The 23,411-nt window shown below is 42.2% G+C and overlaps 1 protein-coding gene across 3 annotated transcripts; it reads left to right on the plus strand.

The window, feature by feature from the left end:
* The first annotated feature begins 133 nt into the window (after positions 1-133).
* Positions 134-23,272, plus strand: LOC115369950 (protein KIAA0100). 3 transcript variants are annotated; one of them, XM_030066690.1, is made up of 41 exons: positions 134-246; positions 857-1,002; positions 1,262-1,388; positions 1,581-1,630; positions 1,784-1,925; positions 2,010-2,128; positions 2,255-2,315; positions 2,390-2,573; positions 4,197-4,320; positions 4,447-4,571; positions 4,670-4,737; positions 4,861-4,997; positions 5,405-5,523; positions 5,974-6,167; positions 6,285-6,293; positions 6,566-6,863; positions 7,450-7,655; positions 8,045-9,095; positions 9,278-9,469; positions 10,191-10,393; positions 10,550-10,668; positions 10,762-11,000; positions 11,605-11,795; positions 11,957-12,056; positions 12,198-12,397; positions 14,934-15,231; positions 15,320-15,477; positions 15,636-15,842; positions 16,429-16,528; positions 16,750-16,932; positions 17,246-17,367; positions 17,492-17,647; positions 18,265-18,386; positions 18,486-18,666; positions 19,140-19,226; positions 19,807-19,917; positions 20,005-20,140; positions 20,564-20,688; positions 20,782-20,883; positions 21,337-21,471; positions 21,813-23,272. In XM_030066690.1, exons 2-41 carry the CDS (start codon positions 929-931, stop codon positions 21,996-21,998), a joined length of 6,741 nt encoding a protein of 2,246 aa, XP_029922550.1. In that variant the 5' UTR covers positions 134-246; positions 857-928; the 3' UTR covers positions 21,999-23,272. The 3 variants fall into 3 exon arrangements, with proteins under 3 accessions (XP_029922550.1, XP_029922551.1, XP_029922552.1); XM_030066691.1 differs by lacking the exon at positions 6,285-6,293; XM_030066692.1 differs by lacking the exon at positions 6,285-6,293 and having other exon boundaries at positions 10,762-10,985.
* Positions 23,273-23,411: the final 139 nt, after the last annotated feature.

The following is a 23,411-nucleotide window of genomic DNA, read 5'->3' on the forward strand; positions in this document are numbered from 1 at the left end:
AGTTTTTGAATTTATAGTCATAAGTGATGATCATGATGTATCGGCTTTGCCAGCATCCTGGGCGGTGTCACACCTCCACAGCCACAGGTCAGAGGTAAAGGCAGCTGATCAGGGCGGACTGGACTCATCCTGACTCCAGTCCCTGTGTGTTCCTGTGTTTTCCTGTGTTTACTCTGGGAACAGGACAACTGAGACAGCAACCGAGGCTGAATGGGTGCCACCAGCTAGCACTCAGATCATGTCCGGGTAAAGAAATGTACCACTTCTGTTGACTGAAGCTAATGTAACCTGCCTGGCGAAATGATAAGCGATCGTAGTGTTCAGGTTAGTTAGTTGCATGAACATTAAAACGCCTATCTGTCCGCCTGGAGTTGAAGCCCAGCTAGCTCCCCAGCAGGCGTTACCGTTAGCTCACTGTGCTAAAACAGGTTTTTGATTTTGGGTGACGCGGCGGCAAATAGTTAAAACTGTTTTGTGTGAGGTTGTGTGGGAGCCAATAGAGCAATGACTGACAGTTTTGCCTCTGGTGCTTACTCAGTGGTAAGTTTAGTCAAATATTATCACGCCATTTCCATGTAGCGAAGAAGTTTATGTGGCATTTCATGTCCGGGTGAACTACACTGTAGTTAGTTAGCAGGGTTAGCTTGTAGCTAGTGGTAAGCTAACAGTGTTATAATTGTGCATGGTTAACCTAACGGTAACTCAGCCAGTTTCAGTGTTAGCTCACGTTACAGCACCAGTAAAGCTGACGGGCTCTTACTGCTTGATAGTAAGCGGTCACGCCAAGCTAGAAACACCCTACGTGGAAGGTGTTTTCTTGCACAACTGAAGCAAATCTTTTCCTCCTTGACAGCAGCTGACACCAAAGGGAGCAGCAGTCAGCCCCATGTCCAGGAGTTATCTCTAGGTGTGAGGAACTTGGGACACAATGTCTCTCATGCTGATCTCCTTCCTTATAAGCCTTCTGCTTGGAGTAATTGTAGTAACTGTCCTCATTTTCAGGTAAGGTGTTTAGTGATTTATAAAGTTGTAGGCACAGCCTGTCCAGGACTTTCCGTCCTACTTCTCATAGCAAGAAAGCAAGCTGTGTATGTTATGCAATATTGGTAACTGTGAGGATTTTAATTTTCTGAGATAAAACCAGCACTGCATTCAGTGGGACGTAGCAAAGATATCCTCTGCCCTTGTTTTCATTGTTGTAGGAATAACAGGATGTAGTGCAGACGTATTCACACAGTATTGTTTTGTCTGTTCCTCATAGGTGGCTCGTATGTACTCTAACTGTGAAAATATTCCAAAATGCCTTGAATGCCGAGCTGAAAATCAGATCAGTAGGATTGTTTTCAGTTCGAGGAATTAGTATCCAGTTTCATCCCCAGCATACTGTGGTAAGTCACACCTCATATTTTGCTTACACAACATTTATGCACCAAGCTTATGCACATGTCCAAGGTACATGTTTGGGCTAGTAATGGCTAAACATGTAGTGACCACTGTCAGCAGTTGTGTCTTATATTGTGGGCACTTTTATTTCACTTGTGGTCTCTCTGAACTGTACCAATAATTCTTTTGTGCCACAGGAAATCGACAGAATATGGATATCAAGTAAACTTTTAAATCAGGACTTGCCGTAAGTTTTCAAATTCATTCTCAGCTGGTTGTTTCAGATTATCCACCAAGACAAAATCCTTGTACGACAAATGATACTTGACATTGCTTTGTGTGTATGCATTAGCTGATAGTTCCTGCAGTGAGCTGTGTTAACTGAGTGTTTGTTTACCAGGAGGTACCTGGCATTGTGTGTAGGTGAAACCAGAGTTAGGTTTGACTTGCAAGAACCACTGAGACCTCTGGTAAAGAAGAGCCATGGAAAAAGTTCAGGGAAGATGTCAATCAGCCCCACAACACTACGGTTTCTCTCACAGGTATGAAGCCTCACACAGAGGTTTATGATCCTAATTAAACCGATCATTTTGGGCAGCATCTCACTTCTTATCTTGTTTCCTCAGCTGCTTTCATTCCACATCAGCTCAATCAATGTGATGGTGCTTAACCTAACTCTGACAGAGTCCCTATGGCATATGACTATCACTGGCATCAACTTGTTACTCAACCACCAGGGTAAAAGGTACCTATGCAACCCACAACACTGTCTTTCTATCTGCAACCATTAATCAAATTATTTTTGTTAGTATGATCGCTAGTGCCTCTTCCTCACCCATTTTTCAAGTTATTTTTTAATCATTCATTACAGGTTGGCTTGGGACTTCTCAGTTGGGCAACTAAGCAGTAAAGTGCTTAAAAGCAGTCGATTGGTGAGTTAGATCAGAGTGTGAAATTATTTTCACTTGTGATCCAATGTTTCTGCCTAACACGTTCTTCTGTGTAGGACTTGTGTCTGGCTGAAGTCTCCCTGAGCCTGTTACTGTCTGGGGATGTGAGCTTACCAGAGATGAAGCCAGGCTGTCTGTCCCTGTATACGAGGACACTTATAGCAGAGCTGCATGAGGGTCTGTTCCTCAGCCAACTGCTGCCGCCTCCGTCTCCCCCAAAGAGCATTCACAGTGCATCTGGTGAGCAAATGGAAGGAACAGCTTAAAAACCACTACTCACAAAACCGTTAGACCCACCAGCAGCGGGCATGAATAAATCACTTTGAGTTTATCTCAAAGTATGATCAAGCACCATCAATTATTTATCAGTTTCAGTCTCTTACCTGTTCACTTTGATGCTGCATTCCATTTTGCTTTTATTTGTGAGGAACTAATTAATTTATCTCTGAAGTGTCTGTATTGTTTCCTCAATTTCTTGGCTGTATTATAGCGTTTGCCATCACGCCCAACATTCTGTGCCAGAATGTTGGGCAAGCATCCATTACTAACCCAGTTCAGTCATTAAAAGAATGATGGACTAACACATTTGCAAATGGTGATTTGATGATAGAGGACATCAGACTATGCCAGTATAAATCTACAAGACCACTGGACAAACAGTATCATTCACTAGCCACCCAAGTAACCAGTTCATCACCTACAGCCAGTTTGGCCACTAGCTGGACTCTTGAGGTCAGTGCCTGTCCTCTCACAGTCGACTCATCCTCCCAGTTAAATACAGCCAGTAAACAAACTAGTAGTTATGGGCATATTGCATGATAACCTGAGGACAATAGCAGGGCTGTTTCATTAAAAAAAAACTGTAAGTGAAGTAGAAGCATTAAATAGTTATAGTATATTTAAAGTGAGGCGACATGGTCCTTTTAAAACTCATTCTGATATATTTGGGACATAGAAGGATACAATGAGGACAAGGTTTAGAGGCGTGTTTGTCCAGGTGCTGAATATGTCTTTGGGCTCAATGACAGACAGAAACTTAAATCTTCTCAGTGTACCAAATACAAGTATATTGAAGGTTTACAATGATCCTAAACAGCTAAATGTTCGGTCAAGTGGTAATTAAAAAAACAAAAACAAAAAATTTTTTTTTTTTTTTTTTTTTGTAGTTATTTGTTTTCATATTGTTCCTTTCACTGGCATAGGTCTGCAGGTCTTTTGAGTCTTGACTCATCAGTTGAGAAATTAATATTACTACTAGAATTATAGGCAATATTCTGTTACCGGAATATTTTTTTGAAAGAGGAATTGGTGAGTACATGTGAGTACACATGGAGAACCAAAAAGGGGAAACCAAAAGGGAAAATATGGAAATGACTCAGTAGCCTCTTGCGCGTTTATATGCTCACAGTCAGAGCATCAGGATGTATCAGTCATCAGTAAACCAAGCCATCAAGAGAAATTTTTAGTATTGCTAGTAATAGAGCTCCTCCCACAATTACATAGATGTCATACCCTTGGTTGCAGTTCAAAACCTGTTTTTTTTCCCGTACTCCCCTTCATCTACACACATGAGGTTATACATATCTGATTAGTGAAATATAATTGCTACACAAATGCATATATTGCCAAATTTCCTGGATTATCATTTGCTCATGTCAGCAAACAAATTTTTGATTAGTAAATTAAATCTGAATATCATAGTTTCAAGAGTCCTGAGTCAAGAGAGATGTAATTTTTGTCCCCTGTGTTGTTAATTCCCCCCCAGTACTCCTGAATTGAATTTAGAGCATACCGTAGTAGCATCAATGAAGAGTACTAAAATATATTAATGAAAGTATACTGTATATGATACTTTGCTTTCAGAATGTGAAACCAGTCATTTCATCCAAACTGAGGCAGTGGAACAGTTTCATCAGTTGATTCCTCAGAAGGTCAATGTGGAATTTGAGAATACAAATGTAACTCTGTCCATGCACAGCCAGAAAAGGTGAGTTAACGTTTCACATACTGCATGTATTCCACATCGATCTTATTTTGCACGAGATGATACCTCATTGAAGGACAGAATGAATCCCCAGAGATTTTTATGACTTTTTTTCTCCAAACCGTGCAGACACTTGAACTGGACTCTGAAGTCTCTTAAGGTCAGCTATGGGCGTGAGAGTGAGCAGCTTCCTCTCAAGAGCTTCACTCCTGAGCTGAGCTTCCCCCAGAGCCACCTGGAGCTCCTTCTTGAAGGTGAGTGGACCAGCAAACAGTTGTGTACAACACAGTGGGAGAGGGATGCACAGCGGAGGAAGAATCACCAAATAATTGTCTCCTTTTGTTATTGACAGACGGACTTCTCCTCTCACAAAGTCGGCAAAGAATCCTTTGCCTGAACACTCTCAAGACTGCCCTGCAGGTAAGGCAGACTGGTGACTAAAAAGAGATGGCTGGTCACGTTTCATCATAAAAGCCTCTTAAATCTATGACTCATCTTTAACATCTTTTGATTTGATTTCTTTTGTCACTGTCGTACCTCTAGGTTACATCAATAGATATTTCAGGGTCTTTTATAGTCAACACTTGCATCATCCACTACCGTCATCAGGAGTTCTCCCATTGGTTGGACCTATTTCCATGGGAACAGCTAATTCACAGGAAAGCAGCACACAGGAAAAGGCAAGTCACAGTAGAGAAAGTGAATCAAAAGTGTCTTAACCTATAGATTGCTGCAGGTAGCATCTTAAGCACTAATATTCAGTGTATTCATCAGTGATTTCGTTCTCTAAAACTTTAGCTTAAATTAAATACATAGAAAAGTGCAGCAGAATACTATTTTTTTGTGTGACTGGGTTGTCATTTGGGTTGTAGTTTCTCTGTTTGACAGATCATTAACCACTTCAAATTCTATCAGGAATTTGTTATAAAATGTTTCCACCACATTGTTTTTAATATATTAATCCCTTTTAATATTTTCTCCTCCTCATCCATATGTTTTTTTGTTTGTGCATCCCTCATCCCGTCTTACTTGATGATGTTGTGTTGTGTAGTCCATTAGAGTATTTGCACACCTTCCTGTTCCTTAGGCGCTTCCCCCACCTGGACGCTCCTGTAATGATCAGCTCGTCTGTGTCCAACGTCAGTGTGTCCGTCCAGCTGGGAGACACAACACCTTTTGCTCTGGGCTTCATCTCTGCCCGTACAGGTATTGTAGGTCACTCACATAAAACACATGCACACACACAGAGAAAATCAGGTGAAAGTCATGTGCTGTTAATGTTACCGTGTGAAATGAAGACATTTTTGTAGCAGGCTGTAACAACAAATGTTTGTGGTAATAAGGACTCTAAAATGCATGTGTGACATCTAGTGCTTTTTGATTTCAGTATTTTTGACATAGTTTGAAAGAATTTGTTCAATTTATCATTTCAGTCAGTATGGTCTTGGCAACTATTGGTTCAGCCCTTTCCAAACATGGCAACCTAGATTAGATAAGGTCTTTTCTTAGATGTAAAGTGCCTTTTACATGTTACACATTAACTAATACTACTTTTATCCTCCTTTGGCTTTTAATGCAAAAACCAGTCAAACCACTGCACAGCAACACATTTCAACTTTATTTCCCAAAGTCACTGTGTCTTCTCCATGTCTCCAGAACTGCAGCATCTTCTTGACATTAAACATGGCGAAGAGAGCCTGACATCCCAGAATGTGCACCAGCGTGCCTGCCTGTCCCTGGACCACTTCTGGTGGAGGGTGGGTCAAGGGTCTCACATCCAACAAGCTCCCCACCCACCTGGCAAACATGTGTGGGGAGAGGCGCTAATCCTAGACTCCCTCAGTCTTCAGGTATTATGAGCACAAATGATGATGTCGCCTTCTGAAATTCATTTTATAGTATCAGTGTATATACATTGATTTTTATCACTCCTCTGTTTTATTTATTTATTTATTTTTAATACAAAGGCATCAAACGTAAGGGTCAGATGTGTAGCTATACACACGTGCACTTATATGTCTGCATAGCTCTACTGTTATAAGAGCCAAATGTACTTTTGGCCCCAAATTTTCATTTCATGACATTCTTGAAATCCTTGTTTTCCCCAACTACAAATTAGACAAATAGACAAAAGTTTAAGTTATAAGTTTTAATTCAAGTTTTAAGTACTACTGAATGTTCAGGTGAGGATAAGAAAATGTCACCATAATCAAAGTGATGATAGGATTTTTTAATCTCATCTCTACAGGGGAGTTTCAACCGGTCCCATGTGGACTCCAGTGGCCAGTCTCCAAGCCTGAATCTGGAGTCGAGCCTGAAAGGGCTTCAGGTGGAGCTGTCGGAGACCTGTGCGCTGTGTCTGTCTCGCCTGGTGTCCCTCATTAGTTGGCCTCGCAACAGGAGTGCACAGCTGTCAGACGCTGCCTCTGTGTCTCCCTCTAGTGGCGATGTCGTCCAGCCCGCCCCCACCCCACACCTACCGCTGCTTTTCAAACTGGAGTGTTGTCTGGAGGATGTCAATGTCTTTTCACTCTCTAATCTGGCAGGTAAGTGAACATTGAATATTGAATGGTGGAAATTGTTGTAAGTAAGACATATAAGAATGGTAACAATTATGCCTTTTAACATCAGTTCAACATCAACTTCATGAAGTAAATCTGCAAGGTGTGTGCCAGGACAGTTAAACAGGCAGCACAGAATAGATGTGACCGATAGCTGCTTGGAGGACAGTAACCACAAACAAGGGCCACTGTGTTTGTCAGAGGAAGGGAAACTACGAGAAATATTGTCTGAAGCAGACCATGAAAGCCCCAAGCGGAAGTAGTTAATAGGCCTAACCCACTATGAATGCCCTTTTCTATGTGCATTGTGTTATACAGCCTTTAGCTTCATAGTAAGCCAAACCTCAGCTTCCTCATTCCTCTTAGTGTTTTTAAAAGGAATGTTGTAGATGCTTTTACAACTTGCTGCCTGTGTTTCTCTGTAATTTTAACTTTATCTTGGGTTTGTATTGTCTCTGAATGCCCTGTATTTTGTGTTTTTGCCTCACACTGTGAAGCACTGCATATGAAATCCTCTTCCTTTTGAGCCCCTCATTAATTAACATCTTTTATTTTTTCCTGTTCCCCGTAGGTGCTGTGTCCTTGCGGATGGACACTGTCAGGGTGTTAAGTTCTCCCGAAAGCTCCACGGTGTCTCTGCAGGGTGTTAGCCTGTCTGTGGTCAAGGAACTCACAGAGAATATGGAACCATGTTGCCCTGCCTCCCAAACTCCCAACCCTGTGCTCAAACTCACCAGTCTAGCCTTCTGTCACCACATCACCAGCCAGACCTTAGAGGTAGGCAGGTCTTCATCCACTTCCTCCTAGGGTTGGGCGATACATTGAAATTCCATCATTATCGTGACACGTCACTAGATTTTGTCTGGAGTTCTGGTTATATTGCAACATGATGAAGTGTTGCCTTGGATGCAGTTTTCTGAACTTCTATTTTCCTCTGCCTGTTTGGTCATCATATCTACATTACTAATTACACAAGAGATCAAAAATCTCTTGTACATATATTAACATAACATCAAGATATTCGGTCAAAGATATTATAATATTTGATAGTGATTGTATTACCCAACCATAGTTCATCCCCCTGGAATGACACAGCTGTGCCAACTATTGTATTTGTATTTCTGTGTTTTGATGCTCATATTTCTTGCTTGTCATGCCTTAATTAGGTTCAGTGTGAAGAGGAGCTCACTGTGGACTGGACGCCAGCAGACCACATGTTCTTGTATCAGCACATGACCGAAGCCCAAGCTTGCTGGGCTGTGCTTTGTGGAGAGCAAGAAAAGGACAGTCCCGTCACACCTGGAGACAGTGAAACTGATTCAGGGCATGGCAGAACACTGTCTCTGCGTGTTGAGTTTGGCTGCACTCACTTGACTGCCCATGTTAGTGAACACAACTATATTCTCCTGCTTACAGAGGCCTTCTCACTCTCCACACACGCCGGTTCTGTGCACTTGCAGTCCCCTTCCCTGGTCCTCAACTTCGATGGCAACAACATCTTCTCCTTCAAAGAACTAGATGTCAAGACACACCCAGAGCTGACTGAAATGCAGCTGCACAGAGACACCTTCCCCTTCCTCACCACCCCTCACAACCGTGTCTGGGTCCTCACCTGTCCTACCCTGGCGGTAGAGTTCCCCTACCAGTACAATTTTTCAAACACCTTTGACATGGCCATTAGCGTGCAGAAGTGGCTGAAGACTCTGCATCGCTCCCCAGCTCAGTCCACCGCCGCCCAACGTCTACCCCCTGACCTTGTCTTTAAAATCAGCCAGTTCTCGTTTGTCTTCCTGGATGACATCTTTGAGATAAAGCTGCGTGACAACTATGAGCTGATGAAGGATGAGAGCAAGGAAAGTGCCACGCGTCTGCAGCTTCTGAATAAGAAGGTGGCAGATTTGCGCAAGCAGCATGGAGAACTTCTGCCTGCCAGGAAAATAGAAGAGCTGTACAGCTCACTGGAGAAGAAGCACATTGAGATTTACATCCAGCGCTCACGCCGCCTCTATGCCAATACACCCATGAGGAAGTCTCTGCTGACCTGGACTGTGTCAGACTTGGAACTGGTGGCCTTGGCTGACCAGTCTCTTCATGGGCCAGAGAGGGTGAGAGATCAGCTGAGGGACATTGATGGAATCAGTCCCTTCCCCAGAGATGGACTCCCTCTGGTGGTCCAGTGGTGCCGTGCTGTCAAGTTCAAGCTCACTGCCTTCTTGGGTTAGTCACACACAAAACTACAGCATGTGTTGCAAAACAGTAAGTGGTCAGTGCTGATAGAGGGTAAATGAAGCTAAATTGGAAGTTAAATGTAGTTAAGGCCTTGATTTGTTTGGTTAGACTGCTGCTCTTTTGTTCACACAAAAATAATTGACCCCTTTCTTCTCTGTCCTTTGTGCCAGTGAGGATTCGTGACTACCCCCGCTACCTGTTTGAAATCCGGGACTGGGAGCTGTCAGGACGCCTGATTGGGACTGAGCAGGATGGCCAGGCTCGGGCTCATCGCAGACAGATTGTCCCACTCGGCCCACCATGGGGAGATGTGACCGTCCACAGGAATATGCCACCACTCAAGTTCTACTATGACTTCAAATGTGAGTCATGAGAGTCACTAAATGCCAATCTTACTGGTGATAACATCATAACATTGATAGCCGAGGTGTGGCAATATTATAGTGTTAAATTTTCAATTCTCCCGCAAGTCCCACCCATATAACATTAAGTCCTTCCATTACAAGTGAGTCACCAGAACCTTTTGAAGGAATAACATACAGCCATAAAAGCTAAAAGGGAGAGGCAGGCCCCTGCACTGGAAGACAAAGAGAGAGGCCTTGCATAGATCATCTTTGAAAAAACAACAAGCAAGAAAAGAATGGGTTGGCCCAAAATTAGAGCGTGAAGTCCTCCAAGTGTGAACATTAAAAATGTAGTTTTAAACCAGATGATGATAAACAATCACAGATATAGTAGAGTTTCGCATGGGGTGGTAGCAGTGTCGTTATTAAAAAAGGGTCAAAAAGAGTAAAAACAGGCTATTTCAGGCTTTCAGGCTACTTTAAATGATAATACTGTTGTAAAAAAGGGGAATTGTTTTGCAAATGCATCATTTTGTTTCCTAAAACTGAGACACATGAATGTTTTCACTGTGAATTGTCATCACTATTTAGGAAAATACAAGGATTATCATTAGCATTATCATTTTCACCATGATCATGCTGCCTTACTCATATGTTTCACTTGATATTCGGTCTTTCAAAAACTGAATGGTAACATTGTGTCACACTAAAAATGTTTGTCTCCTCTGTATATATACAGCCAATATCTCTCTCTACACTATTGTGTGGGGGCCATGTTGGGACCCTGCCTGGACTTTGATTGGTCAGGTGGTTGACTTGCTGACTAAACCCACCGTTGACCCCTCACCTCCCCTTGCCTGGTGGGACAAAAGTCGTCTCCTCCTGCACGGACGCTGGGTTATGGACATTGACCAGGCCAACCTTCATCAGCTAGCTACAGAGGTTAAAAAAAAAAAAAAAAACACACAAAATCTAATAAGCTTTCATGACTTAAATGCTTTATGATGTGCATTGTCTCGTATTAACAGAAATGTGATACAAATGAAAAGAATAGTTTTTACTGGATGACAGATAAAGTTGAATCTTGAATTTTTACAGGACCCCTATAACACTACAGAAAACTTACACTGGGAATGGAATAAGCTGAACTTTGACTGGAACCCTGGACAGTTTGTTTTTAAAGGTGACATGGATGTTAACGTCAGGACAGCTTCAAAGTAAGTGGAGGTACTTGAGGTTGAGCAATGCTTTAAGAGCTAGTTGTATTTGCAGAGAATTGTCTATTCACCCCTAGTTTCTACTTTTGTCAGGTATGATGATATCTGTTTTCTACACCTGCCCAACCTGTGTATGACCCTTGACCTCCAGTGGCTTTGCCATGGAAACCCCCACGACCATCACGCGATAATGCTCTGTTGTGCAGAGAATGTGGCCGACCTGACTTCAGGACAGCCTCACGACTCTTACAGAGCTTTTCGTTCAGAGAACCTCAACCTGTCTATCACCATGGACCTTAACCAACACTGTGACACCGGTGTGTGCACTCATGGTACATGTTTATGTGTATCCGTCATAGGCTTGCATAGTTCAGGGAATTTTCAGTGTTGGAAACTGTCCATGGGAATTAACGGGAATATATGGGCATTAAGCGGAATATATGGGAATAAACAGGAACTGGAAGAATGGAAATTTGTAAAATTGTAGGGAAGTTAAATGTTGAAAAAAAAAAAACATCTTGCAGCGTAAACTCGGTTACAACAACCAGAGTTAATGCAAATTCAGCTGAATATATATGGTAGCTTGAATGGGACTTTTTGGTGGGTCACAGGGTATATGTTTATTTTATTCAACCTTCATATTTTTTGTTTTTCTATGAAGGAATCGATTATGTAAAAACTTTGTATTTAGAATTTGGATTAGTTTTCATGCATGTCTGCATACAACAAAACAAAATGTTTATTTTTATGTTTATATATGGTACATTTTCTATAAATTACAACTTGGAGCATTTCCAAAATTCCCAATTCCCCAGCTTAACTTCCCATGGAAAGTTTCTGCAAATTTACTGTGAATTTTCCGCCCCTTTGCAACTCTAATCCCTCATTAATTATATTTATGGTTATACTGGAGAGAATAACACTTCTTCCTTGCAGAGCCTTGTCAGCCCAGGATCCTCCTGTACAGCAGCACCCTGCGATGGATGCAGAACTTCTGGGCCACCTGGACCAGTGTTTCCCGACCAATCTGCAGAGGCAAGCTCTTCCACAGCCTCAGGCCTATCCGCAAGAAGCTGGGTCAGCACTACAAGCAGATGTCCTACACAGCTAGCTTCCCACAACTACAAGTTAGTGGTGATTTTTTTTTTGGTTGCCTTACAGATGCAGCCACATTTGGTCTCCTTACCTTGACATCTGCATGTGGAATCCCTTCCACAGTGTGGAGGGTTTTCATTTGTAAGCACTTCCATAGCAATGCCAATGTAACCATGTTTTGTGTTTCCTCCAGGTGCATTACTGGGCCTCCTTTGCCCAGCAGAGAGGCATCCAGGTGGAGTGCAGTAAAGGGCACGTCTTCACTAGAGGGGCACAAAGACTCATCCCACAAGGTAAGGGCATCCTAATGTTTCAGAAATAGCAAACCATTCATACATAAATCATGAATCAAGTAGACTCCCAACATAACATTTTTTTTGTTACTTATTTAATATCTATGGGTTGATGCATGTTTTCTTCATACGTTCTCCCAGCTGGCACTGTGATGAGGAGACTGATCTCTGAATGGAACATGACTCAGATGGTTAGTGAGCTGTCACAGGTGACGGTTCACTTGATGGCTTCCACGTGGGATGAGACGGCTGACCACCAGATGAACGCCCAGGTGAAGAAGACTCACCTGCTCAGCCTGTCGTCTCTGAGCTACCAGCGACAGAGCAACCGGGTGGAAGAGGTAACTAGAGTTTCCTTTGACTGACTGGATAGGGTTGGGTGTGATCTTGGTTTCCACCGTGGTTGCGTTGCAGGGTTTCCCCCAGAATAATTGTCAGGTCCACAATGACTGGACCATGGAGCCTCTAAACTGGTGTGTACATTTAGATACAAAGATCCAAGAAAAGTTTATTGAATGGTGGGATAGGTAGATGGATGGATGATTTTTTTTCTGTACAATAAACAAAACATTGGTACTTATTATCTGTATATACTGTTTACAGGGTTCGTACGGGTGCTTGAAAACCTTGAAAATGCTTGGATTTTAATGTTATGTTTTCAAGGTTTGAAAAATGCTTGAATTTTGGGTAACGTGCTTGTAAATGCTTGAATGCTTGAAATTGTTACCATATTTCTGGTCTGACTAAATGGACCACTTATTAAATGGAGAGAAATAAAATAAGTCGGATTAAAAATGACGCCTTCACAGCTCACGCTCTGATGGGTTTCACAAGAGCTGGATTGATTGTCATGTGTCACGCCCCCAACAAGAGGGCAGTGCAGCAGCATGCGACCAACGTGCCGGGAGGTTGCCGTTTTAATGAACGTTGGCTGGGTAATGAAAAGTAGAAACAGTGGATAAAACATGGACCAAATCCACGTGTAGCATGCTGCAAAATATGCAAAAAGAAGCTTCAACTTTTCGCTATGGGAGAGTCAGCACTCTCGAGTCATGAAAAGTAAGTCACAGAGATGACTAGCCCTACATGTGTGATTTGTTGGCTAACCAGTGGTGTAGTCTACGTGATACGCAGGTATACTGCGTATACCCACTAGAAAAGGTCCCGCATTTCCGTATAACCACTTAAAATGCGCAAAGATACGTATCAGTATGTTTTTTTGACATAACGTTCACTTTCCCGTTCATAACGTCGCCTTCTCTGTGTTACGAAGCGGCTCTTTTTGACCATTTTTCGGGGGACACTACAGCTGGAGCTAACGTTAACATTTCAGAAAGGGAGCCTGTGTGTGTGTGTGTGTGTGTGTGTGTGTGTGTGTGTGTGTGTGTGTGTGTGTGTGTGTGTGTGTGTGTGTGTGTGTGTGCGTGTGTGTGTGTGTGTGTGCGTGCGTGTGTGCGTGCGTGCGTGCGTGCGTGCGTGCGTGCGTGCGTGCGTGCGTGCGTGCGTGCGTGCGTGCGTGCGCGTGCGTGCGTGCGTGTGTGCGTGCGTGCGTATACCCACTAGAATAAACTAGACTACACCACTGTGGCTAACCATTAGCTGCATGCTAGACCTAAATGTAGAAGCACTATGTGATGTGTCTGAATGGCAGTGTCAATTAGTGACAATTATTAAGGGCTAAGTTAAGAACAAAACCTGCGTTTCTCAACAGTAAACTGCAGGAACTTCCCACAACTTAGAATTGAAGCACAGCTGATGTTAGCCCATAAGATGATAGACATAAGAGTAGACACCGCTTGGCTACTGGAGCGCAAGACGTATACCAAAGCAGCAAGCTCTCTCTCTCTCTCTCTCTCTCTCTCTCTCTCTCTCTCTATTTTTAAGCTATCTATCTATGAACCATATTGATACAGTATATTAATAATATATATGAATTATATTGATATATTTATTGTTATTATTATTATTATTATTATTATTATTATCATAATATTCTTAAATGGTTTTCTTGTTCATTTAATGTAATCTATTTTTTTAATCTCATTATACTTATGCAATTGTTATGTCAATTTTGAATTTTCCCTTAGGGGGATCTACCTATACCCTACATCTACTGTATAAGGAGAGGGCAGACTAAATACTTCTAGCTGTAGAAGCTGTTTTCTTTTTTCCCTCTGTTTTTTTTCTGTTTTTCTGATTTTTAATACTGCATACCTGTATTTCCTGTATGCAGTATTAAAAAAAACAAAAACAAAGGATATATATACACCGGATTTCTCCTTTAATGGTACTGGAAAACCTGAAAAAATTTACCTTGAAAGTCCTTGAAAAGTGCTTGAATTTGACCATGAAAAAAGTGTATGAACCCTGTGTTTATAGTGTAAATTATGCTTCATATCTTGCTATCCACTTTGCTGCTGTAATACGTGAAATTTCCCCACCGTGGGACTAATAAAGGAATATCTTATCTTATCTTATCTTATCTTAAATCAACATATTGCAGTTGCATAACATAACTAAGAGACTAATCAACAAAGTACCCAATTTATCTTATATTATCAATGCATCCACTAAGGTTAAGAGGGAATTTTTCAAGTCTTCATCTGGATTTTATTTATGTAGAAAACATGAGTAAATATGGGATAACAAATTATTCATGTCTTACTCTTTCATTTTACTTCATTGTTACAAGCACATGTCACTTCCTCAGTGGTTCAATCAGTTAGTCACCTTCCTGTGGTAGCAGCTCATGTTAGTGACTGTGGTAATTTATTGTGCATGTGAGGATGAAATAAAATCTTCAAACAACATTTATATGTCTGTTATATTTGACATGTAGAATGTATTTTTTTAAATCTTTTTGAATGTTTCTTACAGGAGGTGAACCCCAAGGATGAGAACAATGCCTCCTACACTCACAAACTGCGCTTGGTGGACCTGCGTGCCTCCTGGACCACCACGAACAGGAACATAGCCTTTGGGCTGTATGACGGTTATAAAAAGGCAGCTGTATTGAAGAGGAACCTCTCCACTGAAGCTTTGAAGGGCCTGAGGATCGACACACAGCTGCAGACCAAGAAGCTCAAACGCTCTCCCTCCAACTACTCTCCTACCACAGCCCCCTCTACGCCCGTTATGCCCACACCCACCCGAACTGAAAAAAGTCAGAATGAAGGTGAGGACTTTGCTTGGCAGGCAGACTCTGTAGAAAAAGACCTTAGTCTGTTCTTTTTAGATTCAGGTTTTATTCCCTCATCCTGCAGGAACAACCATGCTCCAGAAGCTCATCGAGGAGACCGATAAGTTTGTGGTGTTCTCAGAGGAGGACTCAGCGGTCAGTGACCAGCTGTGTGGCATCGCAGCCTGTCAGACTGATGATGTGTATAACCGCAACTGGTTTATTGAGTTGGTCAACTGTCAGGTAACGGCTTGGACCATGTTCTTTTTTATTCATTTTTATGTATGTTTACAGTATTCTTTACCGCAGTATCATGTAAACTCATATAAAATCCTGCTTGTGCATGTTAGTATTCTAGTTATTCTATTATTTTAATCCTCCTCTGCTTTGCTTTGCCCTAGATGATGCTGCGTGGCACAGAGACAGCAGGCTGTGTGCTGGTGTCTGCAGCCAAGGCCCAGCTGTTGCAGTGTGAGCACCACCCCGCCTGGTACAACAACACCCTGAAGCAGAAGACCACCTGGACCTGCTTGCTGGACGGCATGCAGTACTTTGCCACCATGGAGCAAAACCCCTCTGAACATGAGGACAGGCAGCTGTGGCTGGAGGTGGGCACAGCTCTAGAAACATGTTACCTCAACGTTTCTCATAGGCCTGGATATGTCTTAAAATGTCTTCAAGTGTATTATCAAAATCGAGGTCTTAAAAATATTATCTTTTCTCGGTGCACTGTCCGGCCAATGAGAAACCAGGCCAGCCACTTAGCCCTGTTCTCTGATAGAACATTGTTTTGTGTTGAGTTGGATTGAATTGGGATTTGTTGTGTTATTTTGTTGTCAGTTTCTTGTTTATTTCAGTGTTAAAATGGATTTATAGTTGATAGTAACTCTCACTAAATAGGTCTGATTAATATTTAATTTAGTTTGATGAAATTAGTAGGAAATACCTTAATAATTTCAAAATATGGGAACTTACCAAATCTTATAAAGTGGCTATTACACAGGTAAGCTGAAGAACTAGAGTGTTTCCTCATTGCTCCATGGTTTCATTGTTTAAACAGTGTACCTCGTAATGGTATGTTAGTGCAGCAGGATGAGGCACAGTGTTTGAAGTTGAAGAAAAATGTGTCCTACTTAGAGTGTAGTGGTTTGGTGTGACTGCTTTGATTTACTTCTTGCTGTGGGTTGTGTTTAGGTGAAAAACATAGAGGAGCACAGGCAGCGTAACTTGGACTCGGTGCTGGAGCTGATGGAGAGCGGCCAGGCTGTGGGAGGAATGGTTAGCACCACTACAGGTATGACACTGTGACACTACCCACACACAGGCTTGTTGTTTCACCACATGGTAGCCACCAGCTAATCCCTGAGACTGCTGCTGTGGAATATTTCATGCTGCCGGACACTGACCGCATTTTGTCCAGCCTCAATACACAGTGATTCATGGCATATGCGTGTTTGATGAGTTGATAAGACAGTGAGCCACTTTAACCTAAATGTTTTTTTCTTGCCTGTGCAGACTGGAACCAGCCAGCTCAGGTGAATGAAACCCAGCAGGTACAGCGTATCATCTCCCGCTGTAGCTGCCGGATGTACTACATCGGGTACAGCCATGACATTGACCCAGAGCTGGCCACACAGATTAAACCACTAGAGCTACAGAATAACCATGAGAAAGAAGACCTGCTGAAAAAACAGGCTGGTACGTCACGTCACCTGTCTGCGGCTACAAATTGTGTTCATGCCAGGCAGAATATACCTGTTTCATGTAAAAGGAGAAGAAGCCAGTATCCTTTCTTGATTATATTATAACTCCAAACATGCCACAGAGAATCCGATTATGGAAGCTAGACCAGGCAGGCACACACAGCTTTGGGGAGGGAATCCAATATCGCCATGAATTTGGTTAAACAAAATGTAAAGTGAGAGAGTTGTATGAGAACATTTGGTATTTTTATTAAGATGCAAAGTATTAGCTCCAGAGGTGTTACTTTTTTTTTTTTTTATTTCTGCAGGCGCTGTGGACACCTTTACCCTCATTCATCATGACCTTGAGATCTCCACCAACCCGGTCCAGTATGCCATGATCCTGGACATAGTCAACAACCTGCTGCTGCACGTGGAGCCCAAACGGAAGGTAAGAGAGAGCTGCTAATGGTCTTAAATCACAGAGAATATCGCTATCAGTGTCAATTTTTCTTACCACTCTTTCCATCTTCTGTCATTCTTGTCTATTTTGTCCGGTTGTGTGATGCATCCAGGAACACAGTGAGAAAAAGCAGCGTGTTCGTTTCCAGCTGGAAATCTCCAGTAACCCTGAGGAGCAGCGCAGCAGCATCTTGCACCTCCAGGAAGCGGTCAGGCAACATGTTGCCCAGATTAGACGCCTGGAGAAACAGATTTACTCCAACATCAGGGTCAGTCACATGCCATTCAGCGTCATTTGCTAAATAATGATTTAAATCTTGACAAGCCCTCACAAACTGAAGCATGAGGCTCCCACCCTGTGAAAGGATGCAAAGTTGTTTTTGTTTTGTTTTGCTTTGTTTTGTTTTTCATCTTATTACATGGCTGAATACAAGAACATTAAAAAAAAAAAAAAAACTTTGCATCCTTCCAGAGAGTGAGACCCAGTCTTTGGTTTCTGATGGTTTGAACTGTTGAACTTACCTGTGCAGCCTTGAGCAAGTATTTTTAATTAATCTTAAAAAGCCATCCTAAAGCAGAATTGAGATTTGTTATTCCAGTGATCATGATATCTATACATGACCAAGAGTCTCCTGAAACTAAAACCAAGTGAGAGAAAAGCCTGATCTGTAACGTCATCAAGTGACTCCAGAACTGCTTGGTTATAAAAGTAAAAAAAAAAAACATGAAAAGCACATAAAGTGTACCTCTCATTCATTGCTAATTCATTGTCCTTTATATAAATCTCCAGGGAGAGGTGGACAGTGAAGTTACACGTCTCTTTACTCGTTCTGTGTTACAGTTGCATTCAATATATTAATTATCTGCTTCCTTTATTGCTTTGCAGGCACAGCCAGAGGAACTGAGTGGCGATGAACTGACAGAGATCAACTTGAGACTGCAGAATCAGCTAAACCAGGAGAAGACTGACATGCAGATGAAGAGTGAAGAGCTTAACATCCTCATCAGGTCTCACTTCAGCCCCCATTCTTCATTAGCAGAATGTAGACCAAAACCTAGGCTAAAACTCCTCTCTCCTCATCGTTGTCCACCTCTCCTGTCTTCCAGGTGTTTTAAGGATTTCCAGCTGCAACGGGCGAACAAGCTGGAGCTGCGTAAGCCGCCAGAGGATGTGAGTGTGGTGAGGAGGACAGAGATCTACTTCGCCCAGGCTCGCTGGTGTTTGACTGAAGAGGACGGCCAGCTCGGCATCGCAGAACTGGAGCTGCAGGGATTCATGTACAGCAAGGTGGGTACAGCAGGGAACCACAGCTGCCTGAGGTTATAGAGGGGAATGGTGGGATGACATTCCCTCTCGAGGCAGAACCACAAAGTCAGTCCTTTTTCTTTCATGTCTTTATGAAGCACTTTATTCTTTTGCCTCTAATTTTTACCTCTGATTTTTTTTCCCCACTATTTGCCATAGGTTACTGTTAACTTGAGAAAAATAACAAACAGCTGCTCATGAATTTCTCATTTGCTCTTGTTTTTAGCTCCTTTTCCAGCATTTCTCCATTACATGACCATGCTAGTGTCACAGGAATATGGTCTGCACCATATTCTACTGTTACATTTTTTGTATGTATGAAATGTAGCTACCAATGGAAAACTGGCACTGGCAGTCACTATCAGATATCTCATCTCTGAAACATTTGATATTGCGCTTTGTCACAATCAGGGGCTGTATATTGACCACACTTTGGGAATCCTTTGCCCCTACAGCTGAACAAATCTGACGACACGGCAGAGCATCTCCTGGAACTGGGCTGGTTCACAATGAACAACCTCCTACCCAATGCAGCGTACAAGGTAAATCAACTACTCTGATTTTTTTTTCTTCTATTGCCATACATCAAGTTTAAATGTAACTATGCAACAGTCTTAACATATTACTTTAGTTTTTTTTCCCTATTAAAAGATGGACTGTGTGACACTGCCTCCTGTGCAAAGACAACCATGACTTTCATCCTTTTGCAAAATCTGATGGATGTTGTCATCATGTGTTCAGAAAGCCAACCAGGGTGTGCTTACTTGAATATGTTACTTTCTGTTTGGTTTCCTCTGCAGCGTGTGAGGGTATGTACAGTGCTGATACAGTGACAGGACTTTGTCTGTGTTGACTCCATCTTGTTTGTCCAGATGGGATCACTCAGTGGCTCCTCAGATAGTGTGATATCAGTGTTGCATGCACACTGACAGATTCATTGCTGCATGTGCAACCAAGATCTCATCACAACTGCACTTCCAATCCAGTGGTGCTTTCCATGTTGTGTTCATAACATTATTTGAGCACTGTGCGATGTAGTATGTCACGTTAGCTGTTCATAATGATGACAAATGTGCACAAATTGTGATGTCACTAAAATTAACTTCTGTGTATTTCCTGTAGGTGGTACTTCGACCTCAGAATGCCCGCCAGTCAGTCCGCCAGTTTGCCCTGCGCATCTTCAGTAAAGTGCGCCCTCCTGTGGGAGGGATCTCTGTCAAGGAACACTTTGAGGTCAGAAATATCACATGCAACCACTTTCATTCAAACATTTGGATTGTATATTTAAGACTTTACAGTAATAACTATTTTCTTTATTAGGTGAATGTGGTGCCTCTCACCATTCAGCTAATGTACCAGTTCTTCAAAAGAATGATGGGATTTTTCTTCCCGGGAAGAAATGTAGAGGAGGAGGAAGTCACTGATGAGGAAGACAAGTTCCGATTGGTTACTACTGGTATGTTTTGGTCAGCTGGAGCAAGATGGCAGCTGTATGCTGAATAGCCCCCAGCCTCTGTCCTCTGCGTGTGTTCACAACCCTGAAATCCATACTGGGCAGCTAACCAATCAATACTAGTTTCCATTTTCTTTGCCAGGCCTTTGTGTGAGGTATTGAATAACCCAATGATATTTTATGCCATCGCTCCAAGCCATTTAAAGGCTCTGTCAGCCTGGGTATGACCTTGAGGTGTGTTTGTGTATACCCACACCTGTGTGTGTGTGTGTGTGTGTGTGTGTGTGTGTGTGTGTGTGTGTGTGTGTGTGTGTGTGTGTGTGTGTGTGTGTTTGCTTCTCTGTGAGCCTCAGTGGGAGTATTGGGTGTATGCTGAAGAGTCACCCAGAGGCCACTGTGCTGATGCTGAGCCTCTCTGTAACACAGGTATCCCCGTTAAGCCTCGGCAGCTGTCAGAGGACACCATGGGTGCTATGGGCCCAAGCAAAGGTGTTGCTCAGGGACTGAACCGCACCACCGGGGTCAGGAGGTCATTCAGAAAACCACCTGAGGTATTAATGCTTCTTGCCTCTGTTCTGCTCAAATGTTCAGGTTAACAATAGACAAAATGTAATAATGTGGTTGACGCTGATCTCCTCCATCAGCATCCTGTCGATGACATCGATAAGATGAAGGAAAGGGCTGCCATGAACAACTCCTTCATCTACATTAAGATTCCTCAAGTGCCCCTCTGTGTTAGCTATAAGGTGGGTTCTCATATATCCAAGCACTGTCGCTGAATTCAGCATCCATTTTTATTTTCAGTTCAGTTCGATTCAGTATTGATGATGGATAGTAAGCCTGAACAGAAGTAGCTATAGATATTGACATACTGAAATACTGTGCACACTGTGCACACAATGAGTGTTGGTCCTAATTGTCCTCAGACTGGGTCCAGTCACCTGTGCAGAATGATCACAGTTCATTGCGAAACACAACATGTTATTGGCTCACTGGCACAAACTTTACCCACTTTGAAATTTTTGAGTTTGAGGCCTCGGGGATTTGCATAACCATTACATGTCTGCAGTGGCAGAGTTAATTTGCTACACATTTTAGTTAATAAACTGTTTTATCTAAACATTAACTGTTTTCTCTGCCTGTCTGCTATTTGGAAGATTTTGAACTAATGTTTTACCATATAAAATCCCTATCCTCAGGGAGAAAAGAGCAGTGTGGACTGGAAGGACCTGAACCTGGTTCTGCCCTGTTTGGAGTACCATAACAACACCTGGACCTGGCTAGACTTTGCCATGGCTGTGAAAAGGGACAGTCGGAAAGCTCTTGTTGCACAGGTACATTAAGGGGAATCTCATGCAAAATCCTTGAGTCATCTCTCAATCAGTTTTCCCATTCAAACCCATACAGATTATTGCTCTGTACACACACTCTGATATGTTGTGCAACATCACAGTAGTGCCATTTGTTCTTACAATCACATTTTGTTTGCAGTGCCGTCAAACTCTATTGTTGATATTGTCAGTTATCTGAAGCCATTATCCATCATTGCAAATTCAGTATTCTCTAATTTCATACACATACAGAAAAAAAATAAAGAACAAGTCATGTTGAAATAAGTGCAAGCCACAGAAACCATGTAAATTTCCACTAAAATTTTGAAACTTTTGCTACCCAGATGATAAAGGAGAAGCTGCGTCTGAAGCCTGCTTCAGGCACAGACCTGCGGATGAAGACTTCTGAAGGGAAGTCAGACAACAGCCTGCAGCAGCAGGAGGAAGATGAGAAGGCAAAGCTCCTCATTGGGCTCAGCACCACAGACAAGAGCTCCACCAAGAAGAGCATCTTCAGCCGACGCAAGTGACACACTCACACAAACACACACTCTCACACTTAGGCAGAAGCCGCCTGGATGGCCCACTACGGCAGCTACCACACTCCCTCAGTACAGGGATCAGAGAAAGAGCAGACCGGCTGATGTGGTGAAGCGGAACGGAAGAGGAGGTGGTGGAGCCTGTTTGGGAACAGGACAGATTTAAACTGTGTCAGGAGTTACTGTACCTTCTTATGCCCCCAAGAGCCTGCTGAACATAAAAATGTTTTGGAATTCTTTTTTTTCTAGAAGATTTTAACATTTCTCCGAAATGATATCATGCCCCAACATCCCTGGCAAAGTTCCCTACAGCAAAACCCACTTAAGCTGCAGGATTACCAGGGTGCCTTTTTGATCCAACATATGATTTCATTTATTTATGTGCCATTAAAATTTCACTGCATTTCATAACCTGTGCAGCTTTCAAAATAGTGACCAATTAGATTGCATTTCAGTGTAACCAGGGTGATTCATATAGCTAGCACTTCACTGTTACTGTTTTTTTTTTTTTTTTTTTGCCTCTATAAATGCAAGATGGAGAGCACCTTTTCCTGCTGGCTCAGGAACTCTGTGTGTCAAACTTTTTCAAGTCTGGTAGAATAAACAGGACTCAGTTGAAAGCACCTTGAGAACCACTTAAATGCTGTCAGTTGTGAAAATTAGATTTAGAAATACCTATAAATATATCTATATATAAAGCTGATAAAATAATAATAATGAAAAAAAAAAAAAAGTGTATATCCCTGTATGACTGTCATTATGACAAGCCCATTCCTATAAGTGACCACAAAATATGCTAGCTTATTTTTTTACTTCTATATGACTGCCTGCATCTTTCAGCCGGCTTGTGTTTTATTGTACCTCACACCAGTGCAATACACCAAGAAGAGAGCAGCAAAATATATATTTATGTGTTGTATAGTATGGCATTGGGGAAAAAAATAATAAAATATGTCGCAGCTAATCGCCGATTGATGTTTTGTAATTTTAACACTCGAGCACTTTTTATGCAAAGTATTTTGATATTTTTGTAACTGTGGTTTCTGTTGAATCACTTGTATAACTGCTGCCAAATCCTGATATTTCAGTCACATCTGTTGAAACGTAGGTTCGCCTAAACATTTCTGTTAAACCTAAAGGACTGACTTACTTCACTGTTTTTATCCAAGTGGATTTTTTTTTTTTCTAATGTCCGTCATTTCTGTTTTCTGTCAGAACGGTCGCTTCGCTTGTTGTTAATCTGTCAATAAAAGTGTTTCTGTCTCTCACAAGTTGATGTCGGTCTGAATTATTCTGTGGGATAAAGCGGCTGGTCTGAGTTACTGCAGCTGGGAAAACACAGAGGATGATTGATCATTAATCTGACAGCCTTAACTGGAGCGGAATCGAGCCCTTGCCGCTCCG

This window comes from Myripristis murdjan, chromosome 13 (genome assembly GCF_902150065.1).
Source record: "Myripristis murdjan chromosome 13, fMyrMur1.1, whole genome shotgun sequence".
Lineage (NCBI taxonomy): Eukaryota > Metazoa > Chordata > Actinopteri > Holocentriformes > Holocentridae > Myripristis > Myripristis murdjan.